This window comes from Centroberyx gerrardi, chromosome 4 (assembly GCF_048128805.1).
Source record: "Centroberyx gerrardi isolate f3 chromosome 4, fCenGer3.hap1.cur.20231027, whole genome shotgun sequence".
Classification (NCBI taxonomy): Eukaryota; Metazoa; Chordata; class Actinopteri; order Beryciformes; family Berycidae; genus Centroberyx; species Centroberyx gerrardi.
Window position 1 is genome coordinate 89,914 of NC_136000.1, and position 15,823 is coordinate 105,736.

A 15,823-nucleotide genomic window follows, 5' to 3' on the forward strand; every position below is an offset into this window, starting at 1 on the left:
TAAAAATGCATACATTTACTACACTCAACAAAAGAAAAATGTAGAGTGACTTCAAAAGAAACTGCAGTGCGAAAAACAATTGACTATCAATATACTGTCTATTGTATAAGGGTAGAACTGACATATGTAAAGTAATGCATTGTCTGTAATACCATCTACTGTTAGTATTTTGTATGTCATTGTGCTGTGATTGACTAAATGTTCCTGTTGGAAGAAAACATGTGCTAGAGTTTTGAAAGAATTATTTGATTTTGAGACATGTTTGCAGTGTTTTGGTAGAGTTAGTGTATTTTGACAAAGTATTCTTGCATTTAGAAAATTAGTGTTGGTGTTTAGTTTACAATATGTGATTTTGACCCTAAAATTAACTGTTTTGCCAACTGTGTGTTGTAGGTGAGTTGGTGTGTGAAGAGTTTAGAAAAAGTATTATAAGTATTGAAAAACGCTTGCTAGCGATCGTAAAAAACTGTAATCACACACTCTTTACAGAAGGAAAAAAAGAGTTTGTTTTGAAAGTGGAATACTCTGAAACAAACGCCCCTAGCTCAAAAACTACACATGCTATCACAGATAGATATTACATTGTCAGAGAGAGGAGAAGTAGGAGATCATTTTGGTGTGTAACATGTCTATGTAGTGTTAAATTTGTGGAAATGACTACAGTTAAAAAGAAGAATTCTGTTCAAAATCGACACAAATACTATTGCACTAATGTTGAACAAACCATCATAGCTCACAAAATACATATCCCATCACTTAGATATGTACATATTGGGGGAAAGAAGAAGTATGTGAATATTTTGATGTATAATATGTCCATGTAGTGTGAAAATTGTGGTAACTATTACAGATCAAATATTGTATTTGCAGAATGAAAAATCGGCAGAAACAAGGCAAAATGACTGTAAAGCACTAGTGTTGAACAAACGTCCCTAACTCAAAAACTACAAATGCTACCACTTAGATATTTACATTGTGAGAGAGAGAGAGGAGAAGTGTGTGAACAGTTTGATGTAAAATAAATGTATGTGCTGTGAAAATCATGGGAATAGTGACAGTTTAGAAATGTGTTCAGGACACAGCTGCTGAAATGAGAGGAGGGTTTTAAAACCACAGCCTCCAGTGTGCCACTCTAGCAGGCTGAACATGCGCCATTCATTTCTATGGGGAAAAATATAATGTTTAAACATAAATTGTGATTTATTTAGTTTATTTATTAGTTGTGCTTGCTTCAGCAAGCACAACTAATAATAATAATAAGTATAATAAGTGTAATATATCCAACGCAGCAACACCTGCATCTGCGACAGAATGATGCAGCAGTAACAGGTTTTCTTTCTGGAAATGACTGAACTTCCAGAAAGAAAAGCTTCAACACTTTAAGCATCAAGCCTCAGTCAGCAAAGTGGAGGAAAAACAGTCCAGTACCTTTCATCAGGATCTCCTCCTTCGGAACAGCCTGGAACAGCTTGTGGTACTGGGAGTTGTACTTGCTGACAGTCTGTGGGGTGGGGGGGAGGTATATATCATGGTTTTATAATTCCACATTTAATAATCGTGTAATGCAGCAACATTGATGTTGACTCCCTGCGTTTCATTAGTCAATTCACAGGCCGTCCTTCACTTCCCCTCGTCACACGAGTGGCCACTTGCAGAGCAGAGGGGCGGAGTCAGAGCAGAGGGGCGGAGTCAGAGCAGAGGGGCGGAGTCAGAGTAGAGGGGTGGAGTCAGAGCAGGGGGCGGAGTCAGAGCAGAGGGGTGGATTTCTTAGCAGGGGGCAGAGTTTGAGGGGGAGCAGAGGATTTGAAACAGAACGCACTTGCCCTTAAAGGAATAGTTCTCCCAAAAATGAAAATTCTGTCATTATCTCCTCCCCCATGCCAGTTGATACTCTTTAGTTTGTTAGTCCATAAAAACATAAACATAAACATAAAACAACTGAACTCAATGGGGACCGATCTTTAGAGTTCAGAAAAGAGCAGAAAATATCCATAAAATGACTCCATACAGCTCTTGCAGCATAATCCAAGTCTCGTGAAGCCAGCGATCGCACAGTGAGTGGAAAAGACCGATATTGATTTATTGCCATTGTTTAGAGCAAAATGGCAAAAAAATGTTGCGGGTGTCTCCTCCACTTCCTGTTTACACTCCTAGTCTTCAGGCTTCATCACAAACAGAAAAAGCTTCTCAGACCTAACGTTACCTTTCGGTCTTTGGTCTGTTTCCTAGCTGTTGCAGCTTCTCTCCCCAGCGCAGATATTTAAAAAATGATCAGAATGAGAGGTCTTCCCGGATGGTTCAACAGAGAGAAGCCTGTGAGACTCAGTGACTGGGCATCATGGCAGAATACAACAGATTTTTCACAAGGCACCGGCTAATCACTGGATGACGATTTCTCCGCTTTCTGTGGTGAACTTCCTCCTCAGAGGATTCCCGTCCAAAAGTCCAGGGAAGAAAAGGAATTACCGCTCCTGAAGCCGACTGCTGTGTGCGACGGTGTGTTTACACCCGGGGGGGGGAGCTGTGTTTACACTGGGGGGCGATCCAATACGGCGGACAGTCCTGCAGAACACCGGCCACGTCTCTACAAAGAACGGAGGTATGTGAAATAATTTACATGTATAGAGTGAGCCGACGTCTGAAAGTGTGTGCAGTGTGCACAGCGTTATAAGTCACATTCAGTTTTTCAGTTTGTGTGACTAGGACTGTAAACAAGGAAGTGGACGAGATTCACGACTGCACATGTGCGACCGCTTTTCACCGTTTTGCTCTAAATAACGGCGTCAGTATCGGTCTTTTCCACTCACTGTGCGATCGTTGGCTTCAGGAGACTTGGATTAAGTTGCAGAGCTGTACAGAGAAATTTAAAGGATATTTTCTGCTCTTTTCGGAGCTCTAAAGATCCCTAATTACGGTTTGTTGTGATGGAAAACTCTGTGACTGTTTTATGGACTAACAAACTAAACCAGAGTTTCGATTCATATGGGGGTGAGCAGATAATGACTGAATTTTCTTTTTTGGGTAAACTATTCCTTTAAGCAGGCCTAATAATTAATATAATAAATAATAAAAGTTGCACAGAATAGTGAGTAATACAATATTGCAGAATGAGTGAAGTCTAAATCCTCTATATATTGTTTGCTTACTTTACACTTATAACTTATTCCGAATTCTGGGAAAGAAACACTCTGGAGTCTACGTCGTTGTTGCCTCGCTCCCTCGGCCTTGAAGGGTCGAACTCAGAAAGTTGAGAGTTTTCAGAGTGATGGAACGGACCTTAAGACGGAGGAGGGGAAGAGACGGGTGGGTTGAAGCGACTAATGAAACGCACCGCCGTGTCGTATATTAAGTGCCTGACCAATCAAAGCCTTTGAAGGCTCAACGTGCATCATGTGACTGAAGTCACAGAGTCCAGATGGCGAAACAGCAGAGAAAGCTTACATAATACACTCACTGAGCACTTTATTAGGAACACCTTACTAATACTGGGCAGGTATCAGCTTTCAGCTCAGTGTCAACCGGCTAACAAAGTGAAATCCTCCTCCAGGTTGGACGTGTTGCATTCTGGGATGCTGTTCTGCTCCCTCAGCTGTAAAGAGGTTATCTGAGTTACTGAAGCCTTTCTGTCAGCTCCGACCGGTCCGGTCGTTCTCCTCTGACCTCTCTCATCGACGAGGCGTTTCCGTCCGCAGAACCGCCGCTCGCTGGATGTTTTTTGTTTTTCGCACCGTTCTGTGTGAACTCTAGAGACTGTTGTGTGTGAAGATCCCAGGAGATCAGCAGGTTCAGAAATACACCGACAGCCACGCCGCGGTCAAAGTCTCTGAGATCACATGTTCTCCCCATTCTGATGTTTGATGTGAACATGAACTGAAGCTGCTGACCTGTATCTGCATGATCTTATGCATTGCACTGCTGCCACATGATTGGCCAATTGGATAATTGCATGAATAAGCAGGTGTACAGGTGTTCCTAATAAAGTGCTTGGTGAGTGTAAAACACAAAGCAACAAATAAAGTGGAACAGAATGGATCTGCCCGATGTTAGGGAGGGAAATCCAGAAAATGTTTTGTTCATAAAAGTAGATCGTCTGTCAAATTTTGGTTTTAAAACACAAACAAGCACAGATCCACCCAAACAAATAAGGTGCTAATTATTTATGTGAATTTTGTAAATGAGGACCACAATAAGAATGCGACAGTCAGAAGGAAAACACGACTTTCTAGCTGCTGCTACTTTGAGATCTGAAAAATGTGAAAAAGGGAAAATATGTTAAGGTGCAAAAGTTCAATAAAAGAATTCTGTTTTCTGAAACGGAGGCAAATAATTATGATCACAATATTCTAACAAAATAATCAGAATGATAACTTTTTGCTGTAATCATGCAGATCTAGTTTAGAGGTCATAGAGAAACACAGAAGACTAGAAAGAGAAGCGGAGAAGAAGTTTTGTCTCCAAACTGAACTCAACACTTTACTGAACATTCAGTCCGTTGAAAGCTGTGGAGATCCTGTTCCAGAACGAGCTGCAGTAACCCTAACCCCCCCCCCCCTTCCCCCCTCCCCCCAATACACCTGAGCCTGTTACGGACCAGACGGTCACTTCCTGCTTCCTGACCCACAGCCCTCCCTTCCTGTTTGTGTCTGAAAAAACAAAGACAAAAAAACACAAAACATCTGATGATTATGATCCAGATCTGTGCTGCTGTAGTACTTTCTGTACCGCTGCAGTACTTTCTGTACCGGTGTAATACTTTCTGTACCACTGCAGTATTTTCTGTATTGCTGTATTTCTGTACCGCTGTAGTACTTTCTGTACTGCTGTAATACTTTCTGTACCGCTGTAGTACTTTCTGTACTGCTGTAATACTTTCTGTGCCGCTGTAGTACTTTCTGTACTGCTGTATTACTTTCTGTACTGCTGTAATACTTTCTGTACGGCTGCAGTACTTTCTGTACCGCTGTATTTCTGTACCGCTGTAGTACTTTCTGTACCGCTGTAGCACTTTCTGTGTACTGCTGTAGTACTTTCTGTACTGCTGTAATACTTTCTGTGTACTGCTGTAGTACTTTCTGTACTGCTCTACCAGACAGGTTCTTGTTCTGTGGTGGTAGACAATAACTTCCTGTCCGTCCGTCCCTCGGAGCGCGTTACCATGGAGACGAGAGAGAAACTTCTGAGACTTAAAAAGATTGAAAGGACTCCTGCTGCTCTGTCTTCATCTCTGATCTCTGAACAGGACTGAAGAGTTGTGTGCATGTGTGTGTGTGTGTGTGTGAGAATGTAGCTGTATATCACACACGAGCATCTGTAGGTAGGGCATCATAAGAGCGTAGTAGTGTTGAAATATTAAAATGATAAAGTGTGAAGGACTTACTGATCCTCGATAACACTTCTTAACATCTTCATAGGAAAGGTCATCAATCAGCTGCAGCCTGGAGGAGAGATCAGATCAGATCAGATCCAATGTTGTCAGATCAGATCTGATCCGATCTTATCTTATCTGATCCGATCCGATCCGATAAGATAGGATCGGATCGGATCCGATCACACAAGATAAGATAAGATCAGATGTCAGATCAGATCAGATCGGATCGGATCAGATGTTGTCAGATCAGATCAGATGTTGTCAGATCAGATCAGATCAGATGTTGTCAGATCGGATCGGATCAGATCAGATCAGATCAGATGTTGTCAGATCAGATCAGATGTTGTCAGATTGGATCGGATCAGATCAGATGTTGTCAGATCAGATCAGATGTTGTCAGATCAGATCAGATCAGATCGGATCAGATGTTGTCAGATCGGATTGGATCAGATCAGATCGGATCAGATGTTGTCAGATCAGATGTTGTCAGATCAGATCAGATCAGATCAGATGTTGTCAGATTGGATCGGATCAGATCGGATCAGATGTTGTCAGATCAGATCAGATGTTGTCAGATTGGATCGGATCAGATCAGATCAGATGTCAGATCGGATCGGATCAGATCAGATCGGATCAGATGTTGTCAGATCAGATGTTGTCAGATCAGATCAGATCAGATCAGATCGGATCAGATGTTGTCAGATCAGATGTTGTCAGATCAGATCAGATGTTGTCAGATTGGATCGGATCAGATCAGATCAGATGTTGTCAGATCAGATCAGATCAGATCGGATCAGATGTTGTCAGATCAGATCAGATCAGATCAGATCGGATCAGATGTTGTCAGATCAGATCAGATTGGATCAGATCAGATGTTGTCAGATCAGATCAGATGTTGTCAGATCAGATCAGATCAGATCAGATCGGATCAGATGTTGTCAGATCGGATCAGATCAGATCGGATCAGATGTCAGATCAGATCAGATCCGATCAGATCAGATCGGATCGGATCAGATGTTGTCAGATCAGATCAGATCGGATCAGATGTTGTCAGATCAGATGTTGTCAGATCAGATCAGATCAGATCAGATCGGATCAGATGTTGTCAGATCAGATGTTGTCAGATCAGATCAGATGTTGTCAGATTGGATTGGATCAGATCAGATCAGATCAGATGTTGTCAGATCAGATCAGATCAGATCGGATCAGATGTTGTCGGATCGGATCGGATCGGATCAGATGTTGTCGGATCGGATCGGATCGGATCAGATGTTGTCAGATCAGATCAGATTGGATCGGATCAGATGTTGTCAGATCAGATCAGATGTTGTCAGATCAGATCAGATCAGATCGGATCAGATGTTGTCAGATCGGATCAGATCAGATCGGATCAGATGTCAGATCAGATCAGATCCGATCAGATCAGATCGGATCGGATCAGATGTTGTCGGATCGGATCGGATCGGATCAGATGTTGTCAGATCAGATCAGATTGGATCAGATCAGATGTTGTCAGATCAGATCAGATGTTGTCAGATCAGATCAGATCAGATCAGATCAGATTGGATCAGATCAGATGTTGTCAGATCAGATCAGATGTTGTCAGATCAGATCAGATCAGATCAGATCAGATCAGATCGGATCAGATGTTGTCAGATCGGATCAGATCAGATCGGATCAGATGTCAGATCAGATCAGATCCGATCAGATCAGATCGGATCGGATCAGATGTTGTCAGATCAGATCAGATCGGATCAGATGTTGTCAGATCAGATCAGATCAGATCGGATCAGATCAGATGTTGTCAGATCAGATCAGATCAGATCAGATCAGATCAGATCGGATCAGATCAGATGTTGTCAGATCAGATCAGATGTTGTCAGATCAGATCAGATCAGATCAGATGTTGTCAGATCAGATCAGATCAGATCAGATCGGATCGGATCGGATCAGATGTTGTCAGATCGGATCAGATCAGATGAAACTTTATGGATGTTCATGGGGAATTCGGTCATTGCAGTAGCAGAGACAAGAAGAAGACAAATAGAGTAGTGAAGATGATATAAATAATTACAATAACTTAACATATTGAAAATAATAGAGCAAATAAATAAAGATGCAGCATCAGATTTACAGCATGGAGTGGCTGTGCAGTGTGCAGATAAAACACATATACAGTAAAGTGTCCAGACGTACAAATATGCATCACAGTTTTTCACAGTTTCATTAAAAGAGTCAGAGTTGGAGGAAACATACAGTGAAGAGTCTGGAGTCACAGAGAGCAAGTTCACATCTGAACTGATTATAATGTGAGTGAGGCAGAGCCATGCTGATTATATGAATGTGATTCTGCGCTTAGTTGAAATAAACATAATCGTACTCAAATTTAATTCAAATGAAGGTACATGTGCTCAGCTCAGTGTGTTATGTGGAGGAAGCGTAGTTTTTACTGAGCTGAACCAAGATGGCGGACAGCAGGAGTCACACTGTAGGAGTTTAGAAGGTTATGATTGGAGTGTTGAGACATGCACATTTTTTGAAGTGGAGGCTGCAAACTGCAGAACTCAATCTACACACTTCCTCACTTCAAACTTGTTAATGAAATTTTATTAGCAAAAAAAACTGATTCCCACAATTCTGTCTGGATAACTAAAATAAAAGCTTCACTCATGTAACAGGATTATTATGGGGAGTTGTCAAATTATAGAATCATATAAATGGCTTAATCAGATTATTGCCTGACTCATATTTGGTAGTAGTCACATTACTGTGTGAATGTGAAAGTAGCAACAGAGAACAGAAGAATCAGATGATTTCTAGCTGTCAGATTAACGTTAGCGTTACTGTTAGTGTTAGCATTACTGTTAGCGTTAGCATTACTGTTAGTGTTAGCATTACTGTTAGCGTTAGCATTACTGTTAGTAAAAGAGCAATCCTTTTCAATTCAAATGTCCTTACATTTTGCTCTTGTGGTTCCCAAGTACATGCATCCGTGTTTGACGCGCCCAAGCGCCATCCAATAAATTCCAAAACCACTTTTCCTTTGATTTCATTTATTTATTTTCCAATGTTTTCCAAATAAAATGATCTTACCGGAGTGGAGTGATAGGCAGATGGTTTCGTTTCCATGCGACAGCCAGTGGTACATCAAAAATAAATCAAACCTAGTCAGCGCTTAGCAGCGGTCTAAAACTGTATGGCTGCATACCTTGAGAACCCCCGCCAGCCATAATGGGCTGAGCTAATATAGAACAGATGCTACAGTCACCTGTCTACCAAGGGGGGCGGGGGTGTCAACACACACTGCCGATATCGCTCCAACATCCGGCATGCATCAATAACCTTTCAAATCATAATTGATAATTGCAATTAAACACACACGATCCATTTCGCAACACTTCATATTTCATAATTTCTTTGCTTAATGAATGTTAATTTCGATAAACAAAACTAAAATATTCAATAAATTATTAAATCAAATATTTGGCTCCAACAGTTAGCATTGCTGTTAGCGTTACTGTTAGTGTTACTGTTAGCCTTACTGTTAGTGTTATCGTTAGCGTTACTGTTAGTGTTACTGTTAGCGTTACTGTAAGCATTATTGTTAGTGTTAGCATTACTGTTAGTGTTAGTGTTCGTGTTAGCGTTACTGTTAGCATTACTGTTAGTGTTAGCGTTACTGTTAGCATTACTGTTAGTGTTACTGTTAGTGTTAGTGTTCATGCTAGCGTTACTGTTAGCATTACTGTTAGCATTACTGTTAGTGTTACTGTTAGCATTACTGTTAGTGTTACTGTTAGCATTACTGTTAGTGTTAGTGTTACTGTTAGCATTACTGTTAGTGTTACTGTTAGCATTACTGTTAGTGTTAGTGTTACTGTTAGCATTACTGTTAGTGTTACTGTTAGTGTTCATGTTAGCGTTACTGTTAGTGTTAGCGTTACTGTTAGCATTACTGTTAGTGTTACTGTTAGCATTACTGTTAGTGTTAGTGTTACTGTTAGCATTACTGTTAGTGTTAGTGTTACTGTTAGCATTACTGTTAGCATTACTGTTAGTGTTAGTGTTACTGTTAGCATTACTGTTAGTGTTAGTGTTACTGTTAGCATTACTGTTAGCATTACTGTTAGTGTTACTGTTACTGTTAGCATTACTGTTAGTGTTAGTGTTACTGTTAGCATTACTGTTAGCATTACTGTTAGTGTTACTGTTACTGTTAGCATTACTGTTAGTGTTAGTGTTACTGTTAGCATTACTGTTAGTGTTAGTGTTACTGTTAGCATTACTGTTAGTGTTACTGTTAGTGTTCATGTTAGCGTTACTGTTAGTGTTAGCGTTACTGTTAGCATTACTGTTAGTGTTACTGTTAGCATTACTGTTAGTGTTAGTGTTACTGTTAGCATTACTGTTAGTGTTAGTGTTACTGTTAGCATTACTGTTAGCATTACTGTTAGTGTTAGTGTTACTGTTAGCATTACTGTTAGTGTTAGTGTTACTGTTAGCATTACTGTTAGCATTACTGTTAGTGTTACTGTTACTGTTAGCATTACTGTTAGTGTTAGTGTTACTGTTAGCATTACTGTTAGCATTACTGTTAGTGTTACTGTTACTGTTAGCATTACTGTTAGTGTTAGTGTTACTGTTAGCATTACTGTTAGTGTTAGTGTTACTGTTAGCATTACTGTTAGTGTTACTGTTAGTGTTACTGTTAGCATTACTGTTAGTGTTACTGTTAGCATTACTGTTAGTGTTACTGTTAGCATTACTGTTAGTGTTACTGTTAGCATTACTGTTAGTGTTAGTGTTACTGTTAGCATTACTGTTAGTGTTAGTGTTACTGTTAGCATTACTGTTAGCATTACTGTTAGTGTTAGTGTTACTGTTAGCATTACTGTTAGTGTTAGTGTTACTGTTAGCATTACTGTTAGTGTTAGTGTTACTGTTAGCATTACTGTTAGTGTTACTGTTAGCATTACTGTTAGTGTTAGCGTTACTGTTAGCATTACTGTTAGTGTTACTGTTAGCATTACTGTTAGTGTTACTGTTAGCATTACTGTTAGTGTTAGTGTTACTGTTAGCATTACTGTTAGTGTTAGTGTTACTGTTAGCATTACTGTTAGCATTACTGTTAGTGTTAGTGTTACTGTTAGCATTACTGTTAGTGTTAGTGTTACTGTTAGCATTACTGTTAGCATTACTGTTAGTGTTACTGTTAGTGTTCATGTTAGCGTTACTGTTAGCATTACTGTTAGTGTTACTGTTAGCATTACTGTTAGTGTTACTGTTAGCATTACTGTTAGTGTTAGCGTTACTGTTAGCATTACTGTTAGTGTTACTGTTAGCATTACTGTTAGTGTTAGTGTTACTGTTAGCATTACTGTTAGTGTTAGTGTTAGTGTTAGTGGAGTCTGAATCCCACTTCTGACCAACAGGACTGATACTCGTTTAGCTGTTGGTTTCCCTGTGATTACAGTTTTCAGACTCCCTGTATGTGCACACACACACACACACACACACACACACACTCATTTGTGTTGGTCATGTAAATGGAGTCCAGACAGCAGGAAGCAAATGAAAATTAAATTCATGCAAAAAAAAAAACTCTACAGACTGAAGGACAAACACTGGAGAAATAATAATGATAATAATAGTAGTAATAATAATAATAATTAAAGCTGCAAGCAGCGATGATCGGGCCCTCACACCTTTGCGCATTTCGGGGTGTGCCGCAGCCGCAGCGTCGTTACTGGACACCGACCAGTCGACGCGGCTCTGAATTTTCAGTATAAAACATGTCATTTCCTGTTGCCAGTAGGTGGCACTATGACTATGATTCAAAATTGGCCTGTAGATGTCTTCAGGCGGGACTCTCATCAAACATGTGAAGTTTGGGGCAGATTTGACCATGTACAGTCGAGTTACAAACCACTTCCTGTGTTGCCAGTAGGTGGAGCTATGACTATGATTCAAAATTGGCCTGTAGATGTCTTCAGGCCGGGACTCTTATCAAAGATGTGAAGTTTGGGGCAGATTTGGCCATGTACAGTCGAGTTACAAACCACTTCCTGTGTTGCCAGTAGGTGGCGGTATGACTATAACTGAATATTGGCATGTAGATGTCTTCAGGCCGGGATGCTCATCAAACATGTTAAGTTTGGTGCAGATTGGACAATGTACACTCAAGTTTACACAACTTCCTGTTTCATGGCGAAACATCGAAATTCGCCGCGCCGCCAGGGCAACGCCATTCGATGAAAACTCCCAATCTTCACAATGAAGCATCATTAAGGTCTTAAGGCTTTTCTGACCACATTGGAGGTGGATCCGGTCAACCCGCTAGGAGGAGTACATCAAAGTATAAAACATGGCATTTCCTGTTGCCAGTAGGTGGCGCTATGACCATAAGTGAATATTGGCATGTAGATGTGTTGAGGCCGGGACACTTATCAAACATGTGAAGTTTGGGGCAGATTTGACCATGTACAGTGGAGTTACAAAGCACTTCCTGTTTCATAGCGAAACATGGCAATTCGAGGCCTCGCCATGCCCACGCCGTTGGACGAAAACTCAAGCTTATACCAACTTTTCATCGTCAAGGTCTGTTATATACGCTGAGCAAGTTTCAGGTGGATCCGATGAACCTCCTAGGAGGAGTTTGTTAAAGTATGACCCCTGTAAATGGGCCAAAATGCAGAAAAATGTCACAAGAAATGCAAAATGGCTGACTTCCTGTTGGGTTTAGGTCATGGCAGCTATTGACGTTTTTTGTAGGTCTGGACATGATACATGTGCCTACCAAATTTGGTACATGTAGGTGAAACGTAGAGCGATGAGTATTTTTTTTTAATTTTGTAGGGGGCGCTATTGAGCCATTTTGCCACACCCATGCGCAAGACCCATAAAATATGTAATTTTTCAGCAGTTCTGAGGCATGTGCAAAGTTTGGTGAGTTTTGGAGCACCTTTAGCCCCTCAAAAATGCGATTCATTGGAGGGAAAAATAATAATAATTCCTTGCATTACAATTCGGGCCCTAATAATAATAATAATAGTGCAAATGTTAAAGGACTGAACTGGTCCAGTCTGACATTCCCAGTAGCTGGTTCTGGTTTGTTGAAACAGAGAGCCAACACACACTCACACTGCATACTGAATACTGAGAATACTGTGTGTGTGTGTGTGTGTGTGTGTGTGTGTGTGGGAAAGGACCTGAATAAGAGTGATTGTCCACAAGAGCTACTGGGAGGCTGGCATGGTTTTCACACACACACACACACACACGCACACACACACACACACATGACAAAAGAACCAATTATGCAAACAGTTTGATCATGAATGGGAAAAAACTGGAGCAGAGAGAGAGAGAGAGAGACAGAGAGAGAGACAGAGAGAGAGAGAGAGAGAAAATTAGCTCTCTGTCAGCAGTAGTGCGATTAAAGTTTCCTAAAGGGAAAATGATACTTCTGTGTATGGGTTAGGGTTAGATTAAGGGTTAGTAGGGTTAGGGTTAGGGTTAGATTAAGGGTTAGTAAGGTTAGTCGCCCGCAGAGGCTGCTGCCGCAGCTCACTGCTCCTCTCCAAAAATGTAACGACGTGTAGAGCGACACACGACCGCAAGAACTGTGTTTGGCCGCTTCGTATTTCCTCCCGCCTGTATCCGGCCGCTGTCCACCAATGAAGACAGTGGAGCAGATAGAAGAAGAGCTGCAGATATATTGATCTGTATGACAGCTCACCCCCAAACTATAAAGACTGCCAGATGAACTGAATTCATGGTGAGAAACATCCAGAACATGAGCTTCAGAGAATGTAAACACTACAACTTCTTCTGTTATTACTTCAGTGTTTATGAAGCTCCACACTGCCGCGGGAGGCTCCGACGTGTTGCTGCGGTGCAATCCAACTTCCCTTAACAGCCTTCACACACACACACCTGCACACAGCTGCTCCAGTAGAACAGAGTGGTTGTACTGGTGGTTGTACTGGTGGTTGTACTGGTTGTACCCCCCCCCCCCCCCCCGGCTGCACATGCTGAAGGCACACACACACACACACACACACAAACAAACACAAACACACAGCCTCTCCAACATTTCTCCTGCAGCTTGCTCTGTACGTGACAGGAATGAGCGGTGTGTGTGTGTGTGTGTGTGTGTGTGTGTGTGTGTGTGTGAGTGGCTGAGAGAGAGAGAGAGAGAGAGAGAGAGAGATGAAGCGAGGCTTTCCCTCTCAGTGTATTGTCTCTCCGGCACGTCTCCTTTGCTTTAATCTCCTGCCAAACAGCCCAACACACACATACACACACACACACACACACACACACACACACACACAGGCATGCAAACACTTGTCAAAACTAATGAGGGAGTTGGTTGTGAAGCAGCAGAGAGGCAGAGGGGCGGAGCTTCTGTCCTTTTAAAGGATAATTCTGGTTATTTTCAACCTGACCTTATTTTCTAGTTTTTACCGTCATGACGACTGATTGTGTTGAAAATGTCATAATTTTTCTTCACTGTAGAGCTTTACAGGGAGCGCTGCTGTCCAACACACACACACACACACACACACACACGTGGCCAACGGTAATCTCCAACAGTTGAATCCAAAAAGCGATGAAAACACAATACACATAGCTGTGACTGAACAATTATCACGATAATTCAGTTATAATCATCCATTTGAAACTTTTTTTGCGTTGCTCACACACTTTGCTGGCTGCCACTTTTCTGCTGCGTTCAGGTCAAATCAGAAAAAGTGGAAATTGGGTTTCATTGCTTCAGCCCCAAAACGTTCTTAATGGCTACATCCAAAATCATTTGTATTTATGAATTTAAAAGCAACCGTAAACAAACGACAGTAGACATTTCTTGTTTTTTGTAGGTCCGGTTGAATGTAAAACCTTGAACATTTTTAAAACCTTGAACTGACAACTTTGCTGGATTCCCTGTTATGTTTACTGATAACGGCGGCTGCAAAAACATCCCACATATCCAACTTGTAAATACCACTAGCAGGTTGATTTGAATGTTTTTTCCCAGCCAGCAGTTTGTATTTACAGAAAATCTGATATGATTTGAACGCAGCATGAGAGTTCTTGAACTGTCTACTTGCCAACATATCTAATGTTGTGTTTGCCCTGTGTGTGTGTGTGTGTGTGTGTGTGTGTGTGTGTGTGTGTGTGTGTGTGTATGTGTGTGTGTTGGACAGCAGAGCTCCCTCTAAAGCTCTACAGTGAAGTAGATAATGGAATTTACAACACAATCAGTAGTCATGATGGTAAAAACTAGGAAAAAAAGGCCAGTTTTAAAATAACTAGAATTATCCTTTAATTAGCGTTTAGGGAAAAGGGGCAGAGCGAAACCTCAAAATCACAAGTCATCAGCACTGCATCATGTATGATTGCATCATGTCCTGTGTGGTTACATCATATCCTGTGTGATTACATCATATCCTGTGCAATTACCCCCTGAGAGGGCAAAATAAGAAATCTTTGAATCCAGTGAACTACGACAAAATCTGTGAACCGCTGTGATGTTTGGTGTTTTCCGTCAGGTCCGTCCTGTCATGTCTCCAGAGAAACAGACTTCTGCGCCGCAGCATTTGTGGCTGCAGTTCCTCACCTGAACTGTGGGGGGCAATGTCCATCCTCCTCCCTGGGTGGCTCCGCCTCCTGGGGGGGCAGCACGCCGATGTCATCACTCTGTTCCAAGTTATCCGACATCATCGTCACTGGCCTGGGGGGGGGGGAGCTGGGGGACAGAACAACTGGATTACACACTGCAGCTCTATGGATGGAGCAATGTAGAGAAACAAATATTTCCAATGACAGTTGGAAATATTACATCAACAGAAATGTTTTTTTTTTTCATAAGCCCATTTCTATTTCAAAATGATGGGTGTCTGCAAACATCGGCCTTTAATTTGTCATAATGCTGCATTAACACTATTCTGACAGACTGCAGAATAGTAATGACTGCAGGCAGAGAGAGAGAGAGAGAGAATGTGGGAGGCAGCATCAGATAACATGCTCTAAATATAGAGGTGTAGCTTGTTAAAAGAAGTTAACACGTGGGTGACTGGCCATCCTCTAAACAACAAGACCATTTAGAGCCGAGATTAGCAGTAAACAGAAACTCCACTGTTCCTCTGTCTGCCCTGAAAAGCTTCTCTGGAGAAATAAAGCTTTAACAACCTGCTTCCACCTTCAGCACCTGCTGATGAATCCTTACATCAGCAGTGTGTGACGCTGGGAGTGAGGGAGCAGAGAAGATAAATCCTCTGAGCCTCAGCTAGCTTGGAGAGGATACAGTCAAGTCTATCTGATCAGCTCCAGTTATAACGTTCTATTAGGGTTAGTGCTGGAGCTGGTGCTAGAGCTGGTGCTAGTGCTGGTGCCAGAGATGGTGCTAGAGTTGGTACTAGAGATGGTACTAGGGCTGGTACTAGAGATGGT

At 41.5% G+C, this 15,823-nt stretch overlaps 1 protein-coding gene across 1 annotated transcript in view; it reads right to left on the reverse strand.

Moving 5' to 3' along the window:
* Window positions 1-15,091, reverse strand: part of gramd2ab (GRAM domain containing 2Ab) — a 51,503-nt gene extending 36,412 nt beyond the window's left edge. The window contains exons 1-3 of the mRNA XM_078283261.1: window positions 14,991-15,091; window positions 5,378-5,435; window positions 1,429-1,501 (exon numbers count right to left, since the gene is read on the reverse strand). Of these exons, the coding sequence (XP_078139387.1) occupies window positions 1,429-1,501; window positions 5,378-5,435; window positions 14,991-15,091 (232 nt within the window). The remainder of the gene's footprint in view (window positions 1-1,428; window positions 1,502-5,377; window positions 5,436-14,990) is intronic.
* Window positions 15,092-15,823: the final 732 nt, after the last annotated feature.